The sequence below is a fragment of the Hemiscyllium ocellatum genome, chromosome 42 (genome assembly GCF_020745735.1).
Source record: "Hemiscyllium ocellatum isolate sHemOce1 chromosome 42, sHemOce1.pat.X.cur, whole genome shotgun sequence".
NCBI classification, from domain to species: domain Eukaryota; kingdom Metazoa; phylum Chordata; class Chondrichthyes; order Orectolobiformes; family Hemiscylliidae; genus Hemiscyllium; species Hemiscyllium ocellatum.
The window spans coordinates 11,230,292-11,244,991 of NC_083442.1; the positions used below are offsets into that span (position 1 = coordinate 11,230,292).

General features: G+C 44.4%; 1 protein-coding gene across 2 annotated transcripts; it reads right to left on the bottom strand.

Moving 5' to 3' along the window:
* Positions 1–2,058: 2,058 nt before the first annotated feature.
* On the bottom strand, positions 2,059–13,867 carry LOC132834773 (hydroxylysine kinase-like). 2 transcript variants are annotated; one of them, XM_060853766.1, is made up of 6 exons: positions 13,645–13,867; positions 9,522–9,667; positions 5,781–6,117; positions 5,438–5,577; positions 4,121–4,304; positions 2,059–3,621 (listed from the first exon to the last, which is right to left on the bottom strand). In XM_060853766.1, the coding sequence occupies exons 3-6, from the start codon at positions 6,115–6,117 to the stop codon at positions 3,152–3,154; spliced, it is 1,131 nt and encodes a 376-aa protein (XP_060709749.1). In that variant the 5' UTR covers positions 9,522–9,667; positions 13,645–13,867; the 3' UTR covers positions 2,059–3,151. The 2 variants fall into 2 exon arrangements, with proteins under 2 accessions (XP_060709749.1, XP_060709750.1); XM_060853767.1 differs by lacking the exon at positions 9,522–9,667.
* Positions 13,868–14,700: the final 833 nt, after the last annotated feature.

Here is a 14,700-nt window from a genome sequence, read left to right on the forward strand (position 1 = left end):
AACAGTCAAGGGAATAGGTTACCTCAGTAAAAATGTTTAGTTTGTGCAATGTCCAGATCACGAGTGTTTGATTAGATATCTGCAGGCTACTAGGAGCTGAGAAAGTCTAAGCTCTTAGCTTTGTGAGTATTCATATAGGAATATGCACTGTTCACAAGACAGAAACTGGGAGAATCAGTTAACTCAAACTTAATATTTGATATAAAGGTATTATTTCTCTGGATTTCATTCACTGGTTTTAAGATGGTTCTAACTGCATTCCATATCCAGATAGCTTACTTAATTACTTTTACATTTGTGTGTAACAAAACTCTTTTGTTAAACACTCTGCAGCTTTGTATGACTGTTTCAGTCAATGATCAACACATCAGTAATCTATGAAGCCAGGTTTCTTTCTGGGATTTGACTTTAATAGTACCCTCAGCTGGAATTTTGTTTTTATATGGTCAAAGCTTGGTGAAAGAAGTATGATCTGAGGATAATGTTCAAGGAGGAAAGATAGTTATAGAGCTTTCAGGAGAGAGTTCCGGAGCTTGAGTCCAGAAAACTTACATCAAAGGCCCAATGCTTCAGCGGTTAAAATCATGTGGAAGATGCCAGAATGAGATGATGGTGGATATCTCAACGGGCTGTGGGACTGGAGGAGCTCAAAGAATAGTATCCTCAGGGAGATGATTGTGTTTAATATGAGTATGAGATTGATGCTCTTCTCAGCTCTCAGATACCTCCCTCTATCTCCCCATGGACCATAACCCTATCATGGAACATCAGGCCATTGCGCCCATTCCCATCACTAACCTCATTTCATCTGGTCATCTTTCCTGCCCACTACCTGCAAGTTCAAAGTTTTCCAATTTCACACAGCTCGCTTCCACTTCCTTCCCAAAATCCAAACAGGACAGCCCAGCCAGACTCATTGTTTCTACCTGCTCCTACTCCACCGCACCTACCTCTTCTTACCTCAACTCAATTTATTTCTCCCTTTATCTAGTCCATTCCCACTCATATCCAAGATTCCTCTGACAGTTTTACGGCAGAATTACCAGTTTTACGGATCCAGCCACTTAGTTTTTATCATGGAGGTTCCACCCCCTTAGACGTCCATTACCCATCAGGGTGGTCTCAGGGCTCTCTGCTTCTTCCTAGAAAGAAGGTTTGAACCGTTCCCATCAACCACCAGCCTCCTCAACCTGGCTGAACCCATCCTCACCTTCAACTTCTCTTTTAACTCCTCTCACCTTCAGGTCAGAGGGGCAGCCCTGGGTACCTGCATGGGCCCCAGTGATGTCTGTCTCTTTGTGGGGTATGTGGAACATTCCTTGTTCCAGTCCTATTCTAGACCCCACCCGTAATTCTTTCTCCAGCACTTTGATGATAACACCTGTTGAGCTTCTCCAGCAATTGCTGTTGAATGGTGCTCCTCAGTTTGGCTGCTGTCTATAAAATCAGATCCTGATCGAATACCTCTTCACCCCAGAGCTGTCTGATGATATACAATCTCAAGAAACTGGACTGGACTGGCTTCATCCCAGATACCGAATGCTGTAAAGATCTTTGCAGTTCAAGGGCCTTTGACTTTGGATACATTGGGTCAAAGTTGCCTTGCAAATGGCATTGTAGAAACCCTGAAACCCATTGGGAAAAACATCAGTGTTTTAAGAAGACAGCTCACCCCAACTTTCTCCCAGCTTGGCACGGTGGGCAATAAATGCTGGACCAGCCAACAATATTCACATCACAGCAACAGGTTTTTTTTTACAAAATATGCAGCAAACGTTTTATTAACCGGCACCAATGGGACCTGGAATGTACTGGTTGATAAAATATTCCGGTTGACCACGGGATTCACATAATCAACACACACGAAGTAATAGAAATGTAATGCATGGGGAATACACATCACTGTTACACTTACAACATACATCACTAAAATATTAATGCAACTTTGCATTAAATAAAATGTACTGTATCTTTACAGCATACAGTATCTGGAATGAAGCCAGTCCAGTCCAGTTTCTTGAGATTGTATATCATCAGACAGCTCTGGGGTGAAGAGGTATTCGATCAGGATCTGATTTTACAGACAGCAGCCAAACTGAGGAGCACCATTCAACAGCAATCCTCACCTGACTGCTCTGAGATAATGATAATAGAGTAAACTTCGCAGGTTTGAGGTACATGATTCTTGCTGATTTATTGAGAATGCTGGTTCATGGGCTTGGTTGGCACTACATCCAGAAGCATCAACTCCCTCTACCCACTGATGCTCAGTTGCAGCAGTGTGTACAATCCACAAGAAATTTACCAAAGATGCTCAGACAGCACCTTCCAAACTCATGACCGCTTCCATTGAGAAGGACAAGGGCAGCACATATATGGGAATACCACCATCTACACATTCCCCACCGATCCACTTACCATCCTGACTTGGAAATATATAGCGCCATTCCTTCACTGTCACTGGGTCAAAATCCTGGAATTCAATTCACAAAGCGATTGTGGGTCAACCCCACAGCAGGTGAACTGCAGCGGTTCAAGAAGGCAGCTCCCCACCACCTTCTCAAGGGTAACGAGGGATGGTTAATTAATGCTGGCCCAGCCAGTAACACCCACATCCCACAAATGAGTAAACCAAAACTAAAACATACGGAACCGGTTAAAACAAAGTTTAATATACCTTAATGATTAGGAGCTTAAAGTATTAATACAATTCCAGGTTCCAGCAGTCAGGGGCAGCACGGTGGCTCAATGGTTAGCACTGCTGCCTCACAGCGCCAGGGACTGGGTTCGATTCCCAACTTGGGCAACTATCTGTGTGGAGCTTGCACATTCTCCCCGTGTCTGTGGGTGGGTGGGTCCGTGTGGGTTTCCTCCGGGTGCTCCGGTTTCCTCCCTCAATCCAAAGATGTGCAGCTCAAATGAATTGGTCATGCTAAATTGCCCATAGAGTTAGGTGCATTAGTCAGGGGTAAATATAGGGCAGGGGACTGGGTCTGGCTAGGTTACTCTTCGGAGGGTTGGAATGGACTTGTTGGGTTGAAGAGCCTGTTTCCATACTGTAGGGAATCTAATCTAATAATCCTCTTCATCGAGATGTCCTTGTTCTCCTGGAAGCCAATGTGCCTGGGACTACACTGAAACAGGGTCTGCATCAAGTGCTTTGGAACTTGCCTGCCTCAAACCAAATCTTTCCTACTGCCTCTTTCCCCAGCGACCACAGTTGGTGGAGACACTTCCAGCCAGCTCTCCCAGTGCTCAGAAGGTACTCTGCATTTTCAGGGTAAAGCAGAGCATTGTATCTCCCCATAACCAGTGACTGAGAAAACCTGCAAAGAACCAGCAGGAAAATGGCGTCTTGCTCCTCAGGGAGTAACGGGATCACACTCTCAAAGCCCGAGAGGACATGGCCCCCTGCACTAATGGGATCGTTACTCCCCAGCATCAGATACATTATGGATATGGCCACATCAAAGACATAATAACCATAATTCATGTCACTGAAGTCCAGTAACCCAGAGATGTCCAGTTCCTGCTGCAGCTCAGTTGGGTTGGAGTGGTTAGCTGAGGGGTGAACAGGCTGGACTAGAATGTTGGTGTGACTGAAGTCTCCGTGATTCAAGCCTGGGAAAAAAACAAACATTGCAATGTTTTATCATCCATCACTGACAAGAAGATTTCAATGACAATCTAATATTCCAGTCTATTTATGATTTTGTTACACCGCACCTACTTGTTAAGCTATCAGACTTGCTGAGTCACACAGTCACTGTCACATTCTCTAGGTCCTGCCTCACTGTGAGCAATGCCACTGGAGGTCAGCTGTAAACGTATTGGAACTTTAACTCCTGAGATTGCAATAGGACACTGGGTCAGAGGTCACAGAGAACCCATGTTTTAGGGCAATGTAGGGAAGAAGAGGTGAATTTGTACATTTGTAGATTGACCTGGATTCTACTCTGTTTAAATCGGTCAAGATTCCAGGTACATGGAACACCAACAACTGACATCTCAATAGAACCATTAACAGAGTAAAATATTTCAAGAACACTAATTCCACAGGTTTTGTACCAAAACCTGTTCGCACCCTGTAGTTTCTGGACTAAGAGGGATAACCACTTACTTTGACGCAACTTGCAGAGATTTGGAATGATCTCTTCCTGGAATTGCTGAATAATTTGCTCTATAATTTGGCGATCCCTTCCCTCTCCCACTGCATAAAGATATTTGTTCAGCAAGTGAATGTTTGAGAGTTTCCAGAGGAAATCTGGCCGCTGCAGATTCTTCCGGAAAGGATGCTGGAATTCCTGCCAATGAGAGAAATCTATTACCTCTCCCACTCAATACATCCAGCAAGCTGTCAGATCGGAATCCATCCCTGGAATCTCTCAATAACAAAAACCAGGAAAATTTGTGAATGAGCGATGTATACCCGACCGATTTGTTTTGTGTATCTCAAATGGAGCACCAAGATGACCAGGATCCACTTCCAGGCTGTTTCCTACTTTCTCTGTCTGGATTAAAACTCAAAGCTGTGTCTGTTCACATGCTCTTTAAAACACACAGTACTCCCAGCCCCTCCAAAAAGGGAGCTAACTTTTCTGGAACAGCCATTTGATTAGTGCTGCTTTGAGTTGAATCTGCTCTGATGAGATGTTGACTGGAGCCCGAGATAGCTCAGGGTGAGTGCAGCCTGGGAGGGTGGGCATCATTGAGGGGAAAGGGCAAGATTGGGAGTACATTATGGAGAAGCTATGGGAATACTGAGAGGAGTTTCATGGGGATTGGGCAAGAAAGAATGGGATGAGATAAGAATGAGGGAGAAGGGACAGCATGTACTGGGGATTTAACGAACCACGGTTGCTGTAAAGATATGAATTACCATCCTGGTGTTTTATCACATGTATCATTAATGAATGACAATCAGGAACTGGATCACATTGCCAATGTCTCCCAATGGGCCAGTGTCTATTGGTGATCCTTTCTTCCTCTGTCATTCTCTGTATTAGAGGACAGTTTCAAGCAGCTTACATGAAGATCTAATTGTCCTGGTTCAGGATGTAATCACCAATCAGGGCCCTGAACTAGAAGGAAATGGTCCTTGGGTGAAATTTTTGGAAATTTACTGTCTTTTTTATAAAACATTCCATAAATTTGTTGCAATTTAAACATCCCCAGATGCAGAAATAGGACGTCAGTCTCTCTGTGGACTTGATATTTCAAATAGACGATATCGAATGAAGAAAATCTTTAAAGAACCCTTTCATAATGGATTTTATACTGTTAGGCTAAAAATGTTTCAAAGCAGCTCTGATCTGTTTCAAATGGAGGGAATATTGATCTAAACAACACCAACAGATTGATCTGTTTCACAGCTTCCTTCAGTCTCATTCACAATCCTTTATAAAGACAACAGTGAAGGCAAAACACCCCAACTTACTGCAAGCACTTCATTCATTCGTGCAAGGGTTTGACCAGCTTTGTACAAGATCTGAGGCCCTATAGGCATTTCAGACAATGGAAGTCCAGGGAGGTAGGTCAGTAACCGGACCATGTGGGCCTTCGATTGGACTCCACAGCCTGTAAGAGATAAGAGCACAGCATTTTTGTTAACTAGTGTTGCGTGTCAGATATTGAATGAAAGAAACTGATTTCTCATTAATTATATCATTGACAAGGACTTATTTGAAGTGCGTACATTTATGTAAAGGAAAATTTCAAACATTGGGTCTGTGACCTGGCCAACTGGAAGCTGAACCCAGCCATCAATAACTGATACTGACCAATCGTCTCCAACGACATAATCTTGCCATCAATGGTTGGGATTGGTGTGGGTGAAGGCAATCCTTTCTCACTCAAAAACATCATGGCTTGTGTTTGTGCTTCAATTAAATCAGCATCCTCACTGTCACCAGCGTTCATCACCTTGAGGACGTAGCTCTGACTGTGTTCTCTGGTCACCTGGTCCTCAGACACCAGGATGTGGAAGTTCTGGTCATCGTAACCAGGCATTGGTTGGACACTGGAGACCTTCAGACCGTACAACCGCTCGACCAACTCGACAGCCTGGGCCTCAGTCAGTGAGGGTTTGATAAGAGCAGATTTCTCTGAGGAAGACATCTGAGAAACATCAAAATAATAAAGCTGAATAAATAAGGGACGGTTTTACCAATGAATGTAACTGATTCTTAACTCAGTCATTCACAGTCGCTGCAACTTTATTGTGTCACACAGCACAGAAAGAGACCCTTCGGTCCACGCCAACCATGTTCCCAAACTGAACTAGTCCCATCTGCCTGCACTTGGCCCATATCCCTCCAAATGTTTCCCATTCATGAACTTATGCAAATATCTTTCTCTGGTAGGTCATTTTACACATGAACTACTCTCTGTACAAAAACCTTACCCCTCAGGTCGTTCTTACATCTTACTCCTCTCACCTTAAATATATGTCCCCAGGTTTTGAACTCCCCCACCCATGGGCAAAAAAATCCTTGTTGGTCACCTTATCTATGCCCCTCATGATTTTATAAACCTCAATAAAGTTACCCCTCAACCTCCTACACTCCAGTGAAAGTAGTCCCAGTCTTTCCAGTCTATTTTTATATCTCAAACCCTCCATTCCTGGCAACATCCTGATAATTTTTTTCTGAACCCTCTCCAGTTTAATAATATCCTTTCTGTAGCTGGGTGATTCGACCGACATACAGTACTCCAGAAGAGGCCTCACCAATATCCTGTACAGCCAGAACATGGCATCCCAACTCCTGTACTCAAAGGTCTGAGCAATGAAGGCAAGTATGTGAAATACCTTCTGAATCAGCCTCCAGCAGAAATGCCACCATCAACCACATGTTCATCTCATCCCCACTGCCTGCATTTCATGCAGTTGTTCCTTCTGGGACACTCTCGTCTGTTCCTTGACCACTGCGCCACACCCCCCGCCCCCCTCATGGCACATTCCCATATAACCACAGATGTTGTGACACCTTCCCCTTCACCTCCTCCCTGCTCACCATCCAAAGGCCTAAACTGTCTTTCCAGGTGAAGTAGCACTTCCCCGTACCTCCTCCAATCTTATGTACTTTATTCGCTGCACCCAACGTAGCCTACTCTACATTGGAGAAACCAAATACAGGCTGGTTGTCCGCTTTGCAGAACATCTCTGGTCTCCCAACCTTCCTGCAGCTGATCATTTTAACAAAGTTTTCTGATGACATGTCCACCTGTCTGTCCTTGGCATGCTGCAGTGTCCCAACAAATCTCAGCACAAACTGGAAGAACAACATCTCATCTTCAAATTGGCACTTTACAAACTTCTCGGCTCAATATGGAGTTCAACACCTTGAAATTCTGAACTCACTCCCATTCATTCCTTTCTTTTAGCTTGGCTTGTCACATTCTCTGAGTTCTCTCCTCGTCCCCACTCCAATGGGACTCTATTCTTTCCAGTCTGGTAGTTAGGCACACTATTGTTCTGCTGTTCTCACATTCTGACCATTTAATCTGAACTATCAATACCCTTTCTCCACCAGCCCTCCAACATCCCCCACCCACTATTGCATAAATGCTGCCCCCTCCAAAATTCACTTCAGTTCTGAGGAGTCATCTAGACTTGAAATATTACCTGCTTTTCCTCTGTGGATGCAGCCTGAGCTAATGTGATCACCAACATTTTTTGTTTTCAGTATAATCCCAGCATCTGCTGTCCATGGATCATAGAACATTGAACATTACAGCGCAGTACTGGTCCTTCGGCCCTTCGTCACCGACCTGTGACACCAATCTGAAGCCTATCTATCTCACACTATTCTTTTTTCAGCCATATGGTTTTTTTTTAGATTAGATTATTAGATTAGTATGAAAACAGGCTCTGCGGGCCAACAAGTCCACACTGACCCGCCAAAGCGCAACCCACCCAGACCCATTTCCCTACATTTACCCCTGCACCTAACACAACAGGCAACTTAGCATGGCCAATTCACCTAACCTGCACATTTTTGGACTGTGGGAGGAAATCGGAGCACCCGGAGGAAACTCATGCAGATACAAGGAGAATGTGCAAACTCCACACAGTCAGTCGCCTGAGGCAGGAATTGAACCCGGGTCTCGGGGCGCTGTGAGGCAGGAGTGCTAACCACTGTGCCACTCTGCCGTCCACAATGACCATTTAAAGTTGACGAGTCTACTACTGTTATGGGCAACGCGTTCCATGTCCCTATTACTTTCTGAGTAAACAAATTACCTCTGACACCTGTTTTGTATCTATCAGCCCTCAATTTCAAGCCACGTCTTCTCGTGCTAGCCATTACCATCCGAGGAAAAAGGCTCTCACTGTCCACCCTATCTAACCTTCTGATTATCTTATATGTCTGAATTAAGTCACCTCTCAACCTTCTTCTCTCCAATGAAAACAGCCTCACGTCCCTCAACCTTGCTTCATAAGACCTTCCCTCCACACCAGACAACGTCCTGGTCAACCTCCTCTAACCCTTTCCAAAGCTTCCACATCCTATAACGCAGAGACCAGAACTGTATGCAATACTCCAAGTGTAGCTGCACCAGAGTTTTGTACAGCTGCAGCATGACCTCATGGCTCCGAAACTCAAACCCTCTAGTAATAAAAGCTAACACACCATATGCCTTCTTAACAACCCTATCAAACTGGGTGGCAACTTTCAAGGGTTTATATACATGGACACCAAGATCTCTCTGCTCATTTACACTACCAAGAATTTTACCAATAGCCCAGTACTCTTTATTCCTGTTTGTCCTTCCAAAGTGAATCACTTCACTCCGTTCCGCATTAAACTCCATTTGTCATCTCTTAGCTTAGCTCTATAGCTTATCTATGTCCCTCTGTAGCCTGCAACATCCTTTATCCACACCCTCCAGCAACCTTAGCATCATACGCAGATTTACTAACCTCTCTTTCTACGCCCACATCCTGGTCATTTATGAAAATGATAAATAGCGGTGGGCCCAAAACAGATCCTTGCGGTACACCACTAGTAACTGAACTCCAGGATGAACATTTCTTTCAGGTAGCCAATTTCTGATCGAAACCACTAAACCACCGTTATCTGTGCCACATATTAGAACATAGAATGTAGAACATAGAAAAATACAGCACAGAACAGGCCCTTTGGCCCACGATGTTGTACCAAGGTTTAATCCTAATGTGGAATATAGTAACTTAACCTACGCACCCCTCACTCACTGCTGTCTATGTGCATGTCCAGCAATCACTTAAATGTCCCCAATGGCTCTGCTTCCACCACCACAGCTGGCAACACATTCCATGCATTCACAACTCTCTGCGTAAAGAACCTACCTCTGATGTCTCCTTTATACTTTCCTCAACACTATGACTCCTCATACCTGTCAAACCTGCCCTGGGAAAAAGTCTCTGGCCATTGACTCTATCTATTTCACTCAATACCTTGTATACCTCAATCAGGTCACCTCTCTTCCTCCTTCGCTTCACAGAGAATAGTCTGAGCTTATTCAACCTTTTTTCATACCTGCTCTCCAGTCCAGGCAGCATCCTGGTAAACCTTCTTTGCACCCTCTCCAAAGTCTCTGTGTCTTTCCTACAGTAGGGCAACCAGAACTGGACACAATATTCCAAGTGTGGTCTCACCACGGACTTGTGGAGATGTAGCAAAATCTGTTTTAACATATTATAGAAAAGGATACATCGTTCATAAAAGTTAAAATTCTTAATTGGAGTAAGGGAAATTTTAAGCGTATGGAACGAGAACTTTCAAAAGTTTTTTTTAAGATTACTTTCAGTGTGGAAACAGGCCCAAAAAGTCCACACCAAACCCTACGGGCAATTTAGCATGGCCAATTCACCTAACCTGCACATATTTGGATTGCGGGAGGAAACCGGAACAAACCCACGCAGACACAGGGAGAATATGCAAACTCCACATAGAGAGTTGCCTGAGGTGAGAATTGAACCCTGGTCCCGTGAGGCAGCAGTGCTAACCACCGTGCCACCCACAATTTGATTGGAGTAGACTGTTAGCATGTAAAAGGACGACTGACAGGTAGGAGGCCTTCAAACATGTGATAGTGAGAGTTCAGAGGCATTATGGAGTGAAAGTCAAGGCAGGCAAAATTAGGGAAAATCGATGAATAAAGATATTGAAGTTCGAGTTAAGAATAAAAAAAATCATATAATAGACATAAACAACTGGGATCAACTGAATCTCCTAAAACGTATAAGGAGTGTAAGGGCATTATTAAGAAGGGAATTAGGAAGACAAAGAGGGGATATGAGATAGTGTTGACAGATAAGGTTAAAGGTAATCCATAAAGATTCTACAAATACATTAAGAGCAAGACAGCAAGCACCAGAGAGAGAGAGAGTAGGACCCCTGAAACATCACCGAAGGTTGTCTTTGTATTGAACCTCATGAGATGCGAGAGATGTTAAATTAAGATTTTGCATCAGTTTTAACAGTTGAGAAAGAAATGGAGGCTAGAGAATTCAGGCTGGAGAAAACAGTTCATATTACTGAAGAGGAAGTGCGAGAGATCTTAGAAAACATAAAGGGAGATACATTTCTAGGACCTGATCAAGTGTATCCCGGAGATTGTCGGACGTGAGGGAGGTAATTCTCCAGGAATAATATTTGTAACACGAGTGAAGTACTGGGGGGTGGAGTGTGGGTAAGTTGTTTATGAAAGGCTGTAAGGAGAAGCCTGAAAAATTTCAACCTGTGAATCTGACATCGGTGATGAGTAAGTTGTTGGAGGTGATTCTGAAAGATATGATTTACATATTTGGAGAAGCAAAGATTAATTAAGGATAGTCAACGTGACTAAGTGCGAGGAAAATCAAGTCTCGGGCATCATTTACTAAAGTGCCCTGGTCAGCCCAAAGCCCCTCCCTACAAAGTGCCCTGGTCAGACAGGTGCCCCCCCCTACAAACAACCCTGGTCAGGCTAGTGCTCCCCCCCCCACAGATTTTGCTCTTTCCCACATGTGCAAGCATCTCAGATTTTGAAGGTAAACAGTTGGTGGACTGTAGGTTGTCAGCTGGCTTGGAGGCAACTCCCCACCAGGAAGGAGAGCGACAGGAGGAGATCCTGGCAGGGTCTCAGGATGTGGGACTTTATTTGTGGGTCACAGATGAGCGGCCATGATTTCTGGCCTCTCCAGCCTTTGAAGTGGTTCTGGTTGTTCAGAGAGGTCACAGTGGGTCCTTCAAGTGAATTAAAAAAGAGATTCAGACACAGGATCATAGAATCCCTACAGTGTGGAAGGAGGCCATTCAACCCATTGAGGTTACACTCCCCTCTGAAGAGCATCCCACACAGAACATCTCCCCCCCAACCCTATCCCTGTAACCTCACATTTCCCATGGCTGGCCCACCTCGCCTCCACATCCCTGGTCACTTCAGGCAATTTTGTGCCAATGTATGCCAACATTTATTGGCCATTTTTAGTTGCCCAATTGCTAATCACTGAGCCACTATGCTACCCACTAGCCCACCCAAAACTGGAGTCAGCAAGGCTGTGTCATCACATTGAGACTCTTCTGCATCATCCTTGCTGTAACACTACACTCCATATCCATTAAGCATCCTGTTGGAGTGGAACTTCTCTGCAGGATGGGTAGGAAACTGTTCAACTTGTGTTGCTCCAAACCCAAAGCAAGTCCGCCTCAACCTCTGTCATCGACTGCACTACACAGATGATGCTTGCACTCAAAGGCTGAGCTCCAACCAACATCATCACATTCATGGACACATGAGAGAATGGGCCTGATATTAAATATCCAGAAGATAAAGGCAATCTACCAACCTGACATTCATTGAAGTCAATAGTCCACCTACCTGGCATCACACAGGCATTTAAATATTTGACTACATCTTTGCGTGGCTTGCAAAATATTGCTGGACAACAACATCTTGTTAATGAAGAAATAACATGTGGTACAAGATGCACAGTGTGCTCAATGCTGTTTCCAAATTAATACTAAAAGGAGCTGCCAATATATGCAACCATCCTGTCAGCTCAGCATCTGTGTGTGTACGTGCAACCCAAGGTGCACAGACACGATGCCCCTTCCATCCTATTCTAGCAATGACTGACTCTGCACTGAATTGGTCAAACGGCTCTGCGAGCTGTTTCAATCAGTTCCAGAGGAGTTTTCCACATACACAATGAAGGCTTCCTTTACATTCACTAAGACCATACATGGCCTACAGGTGAAACTACCAGTCTCGCTCTGCCACTGAGTAATAGACACAAGTGGTTTTCTGCTCAAACAGCACACTACTATCAAGCAAATGGTATATGAGTTTAAGTGGCGATGTGATGCCAGATATGTAGGTTGTATGTTGGACTGTGGAGAACAACACATCCAGTTGACCATTTGCAGCAGACAGCTGACCAACTGTGCTCTACCAGCCTGAGCTGCAAGTCTCCAAACAGTATGTCCAGCTTTAGATGTGATTCTGTTGGACATCATTGATTAAATGGACTGAACTATGCTGAGAATTACACCAAATATCAATTTAAGATGATCTTTAGTGTTCCCAGTGTGATGTGTGCTGATAGCTCCACATATTAACACATTGGAGCCTGATTTATATCAGTAACAGGAATTCGTACATGCATTGTACCTTTTACATTGGTAATGAAAAGGTCATGAAAACTGTCAATTGCTACTGTATTCCCATAGCTTACTCTGACCAGAATGCACAGGCCATGTCAGGAACTAAGAATTGATATTGTTGCACCTTATCAACTCCAGCCCAACCCATGGGCAGTCTGTTCTCATGCTGTATAAATTGGAGTTCCCTGTTATCAAGTTTGTTTCTTGTGTCTGAATGAGAGCAAGCTGACCTTTACCCTTTTATCAATGTTACCTTCTGCACCACCGAGAAATTATTTGTAAAACTGCAAACATTGAGGAGTCTGTGAAGGAGATAAAACACCACTTTCCCCAGTCTGTATCACCCAGACCTACTGCCAAAGAAATCACATCAGGCAAAGTACAAGACAAGGGAACAGTGGGTCAGCAATGTCTTAGAGACTGATTGAAAGGTCATGGGGAAAGGAAGATAAGAAATGCAGGGAGAAGAGAATAGGAAAGGACAGAATGGGAGAAACGGTTTGAATATTCACTTAAACGGGTTTAATGAAAGCTATTGATTACTGTTCCTGACAACTCACACAGACCCGACCGTTGCGGGAGCCACACATTCAATTTCAAGGGAATCAGACACTTTGAGAGTTAAATATAAAGTTACACACAAAGGTTTCAGTTTGTAAACTGGAAATACAGGAACTCAATGACGAAGGAGTAGCATTCCGAAAGTTTGTAATTTAAATAAACCTGGTGGACTATAACCTGGTGTTGTTTGATTTTTAACTTTGACCGCCACAGTCCAACACTGGCTCCTCCATGTCGTACAGAGTTAGAACTTTAATTCTAGATTTATATTCAAGCACAGGAGATAAACTGAAGTGTTCTGTTTCAACAACCAGTTGTAAAGGTGCGATGGTTAGACCCAGATGGTAATTTCTGTCTGATATTTTCACACAGTCAGCTCCCTGGCCTGTGTTCACTGTACACTGCTCATCACAACACACGACTCTCCTGATCCCTGATAACCTTTTCTTACCTTTTCTTCGGAACAGCACAACGGCTTAAAGTCCCCTCCCACAGTCCAATTGGGATGAAAATCAAATACAGCCGTGTGACTACAAATCCTAGAAAACGTGCTCCTCTGCTTTTAATAACATGACGGAGTCTTCAGTGATGTCAGATTGCCTCAGGAAAGATTAGGAATGGTGCAGAGTCCGGGGTGCAGCTGCCAGTTAGAGAACAGAATTCCACAGGCAGCGATTAGATACAAGTATGGTGGCTCAGTGGTTAGCACTGCTGCCTCACAGCGCCAGGATCCTAGGTTCGATTCCACTGTCGGGTGACTGTCTGCGTGGAGTTTGCGCATTCTGATTGTGTCTGTGTGGGTTTTCTCTGGGTGCTCCGGTTTCCTCCCACAGCCCAAAGATGTGCAGGTTAGGTGAATTGGCCATGCTAAATTGCCCGTAGTATTAGGTAAAGAGGTAAATTTAGGGGAATGGGTGGGTTGCACTTCGGCGGTCGGTGTGGACTTGTTGGGCCGAAGGGCCTGTTTCCACACTGTAATTAATCTAATCTATTCTGCAAATAAACCAGTCATGATTATGTCAATTCGAATTGCAAGAACAGATTTGAAAGGCTAAATGGCCGCTTTGTTGTCTCTGCTATTTGACAATCCCGATAAGTCTCATTTCAATCATCCAATGGGTCAGGGAATCCACCCAAACTGAACAACAGCTCAGGCTATTATATGGTGAGTTTGAATCCTAACCATGGGTTGGTGAAATCTCTGACCCAGTGAGTTGCAAACTCTGAAATCCCATCCCAGAGAGTGGCGCACAGCATTACAGCAGATAGTACAATACCACCTGGAGGGAGTGTCACACTGTCAGAGGGTCAGTACTGAGGGAGTGCTGTCCTGTTGGAGGGTCAGTACTGAGGGAGTGCTGTCCTGTCAGAGGGTCAGTACTGAGGGAGTGTTGCACTACGGAGGGTCAGTACTGAGGGAGTGCTGTCCTGTCTGAGGGTCAGTACTGAGGGAGTGCTGTCCTGTCTGAGGGTCAGTACTGAGGGAGTGCTGTCCTGTCAGAGGGTC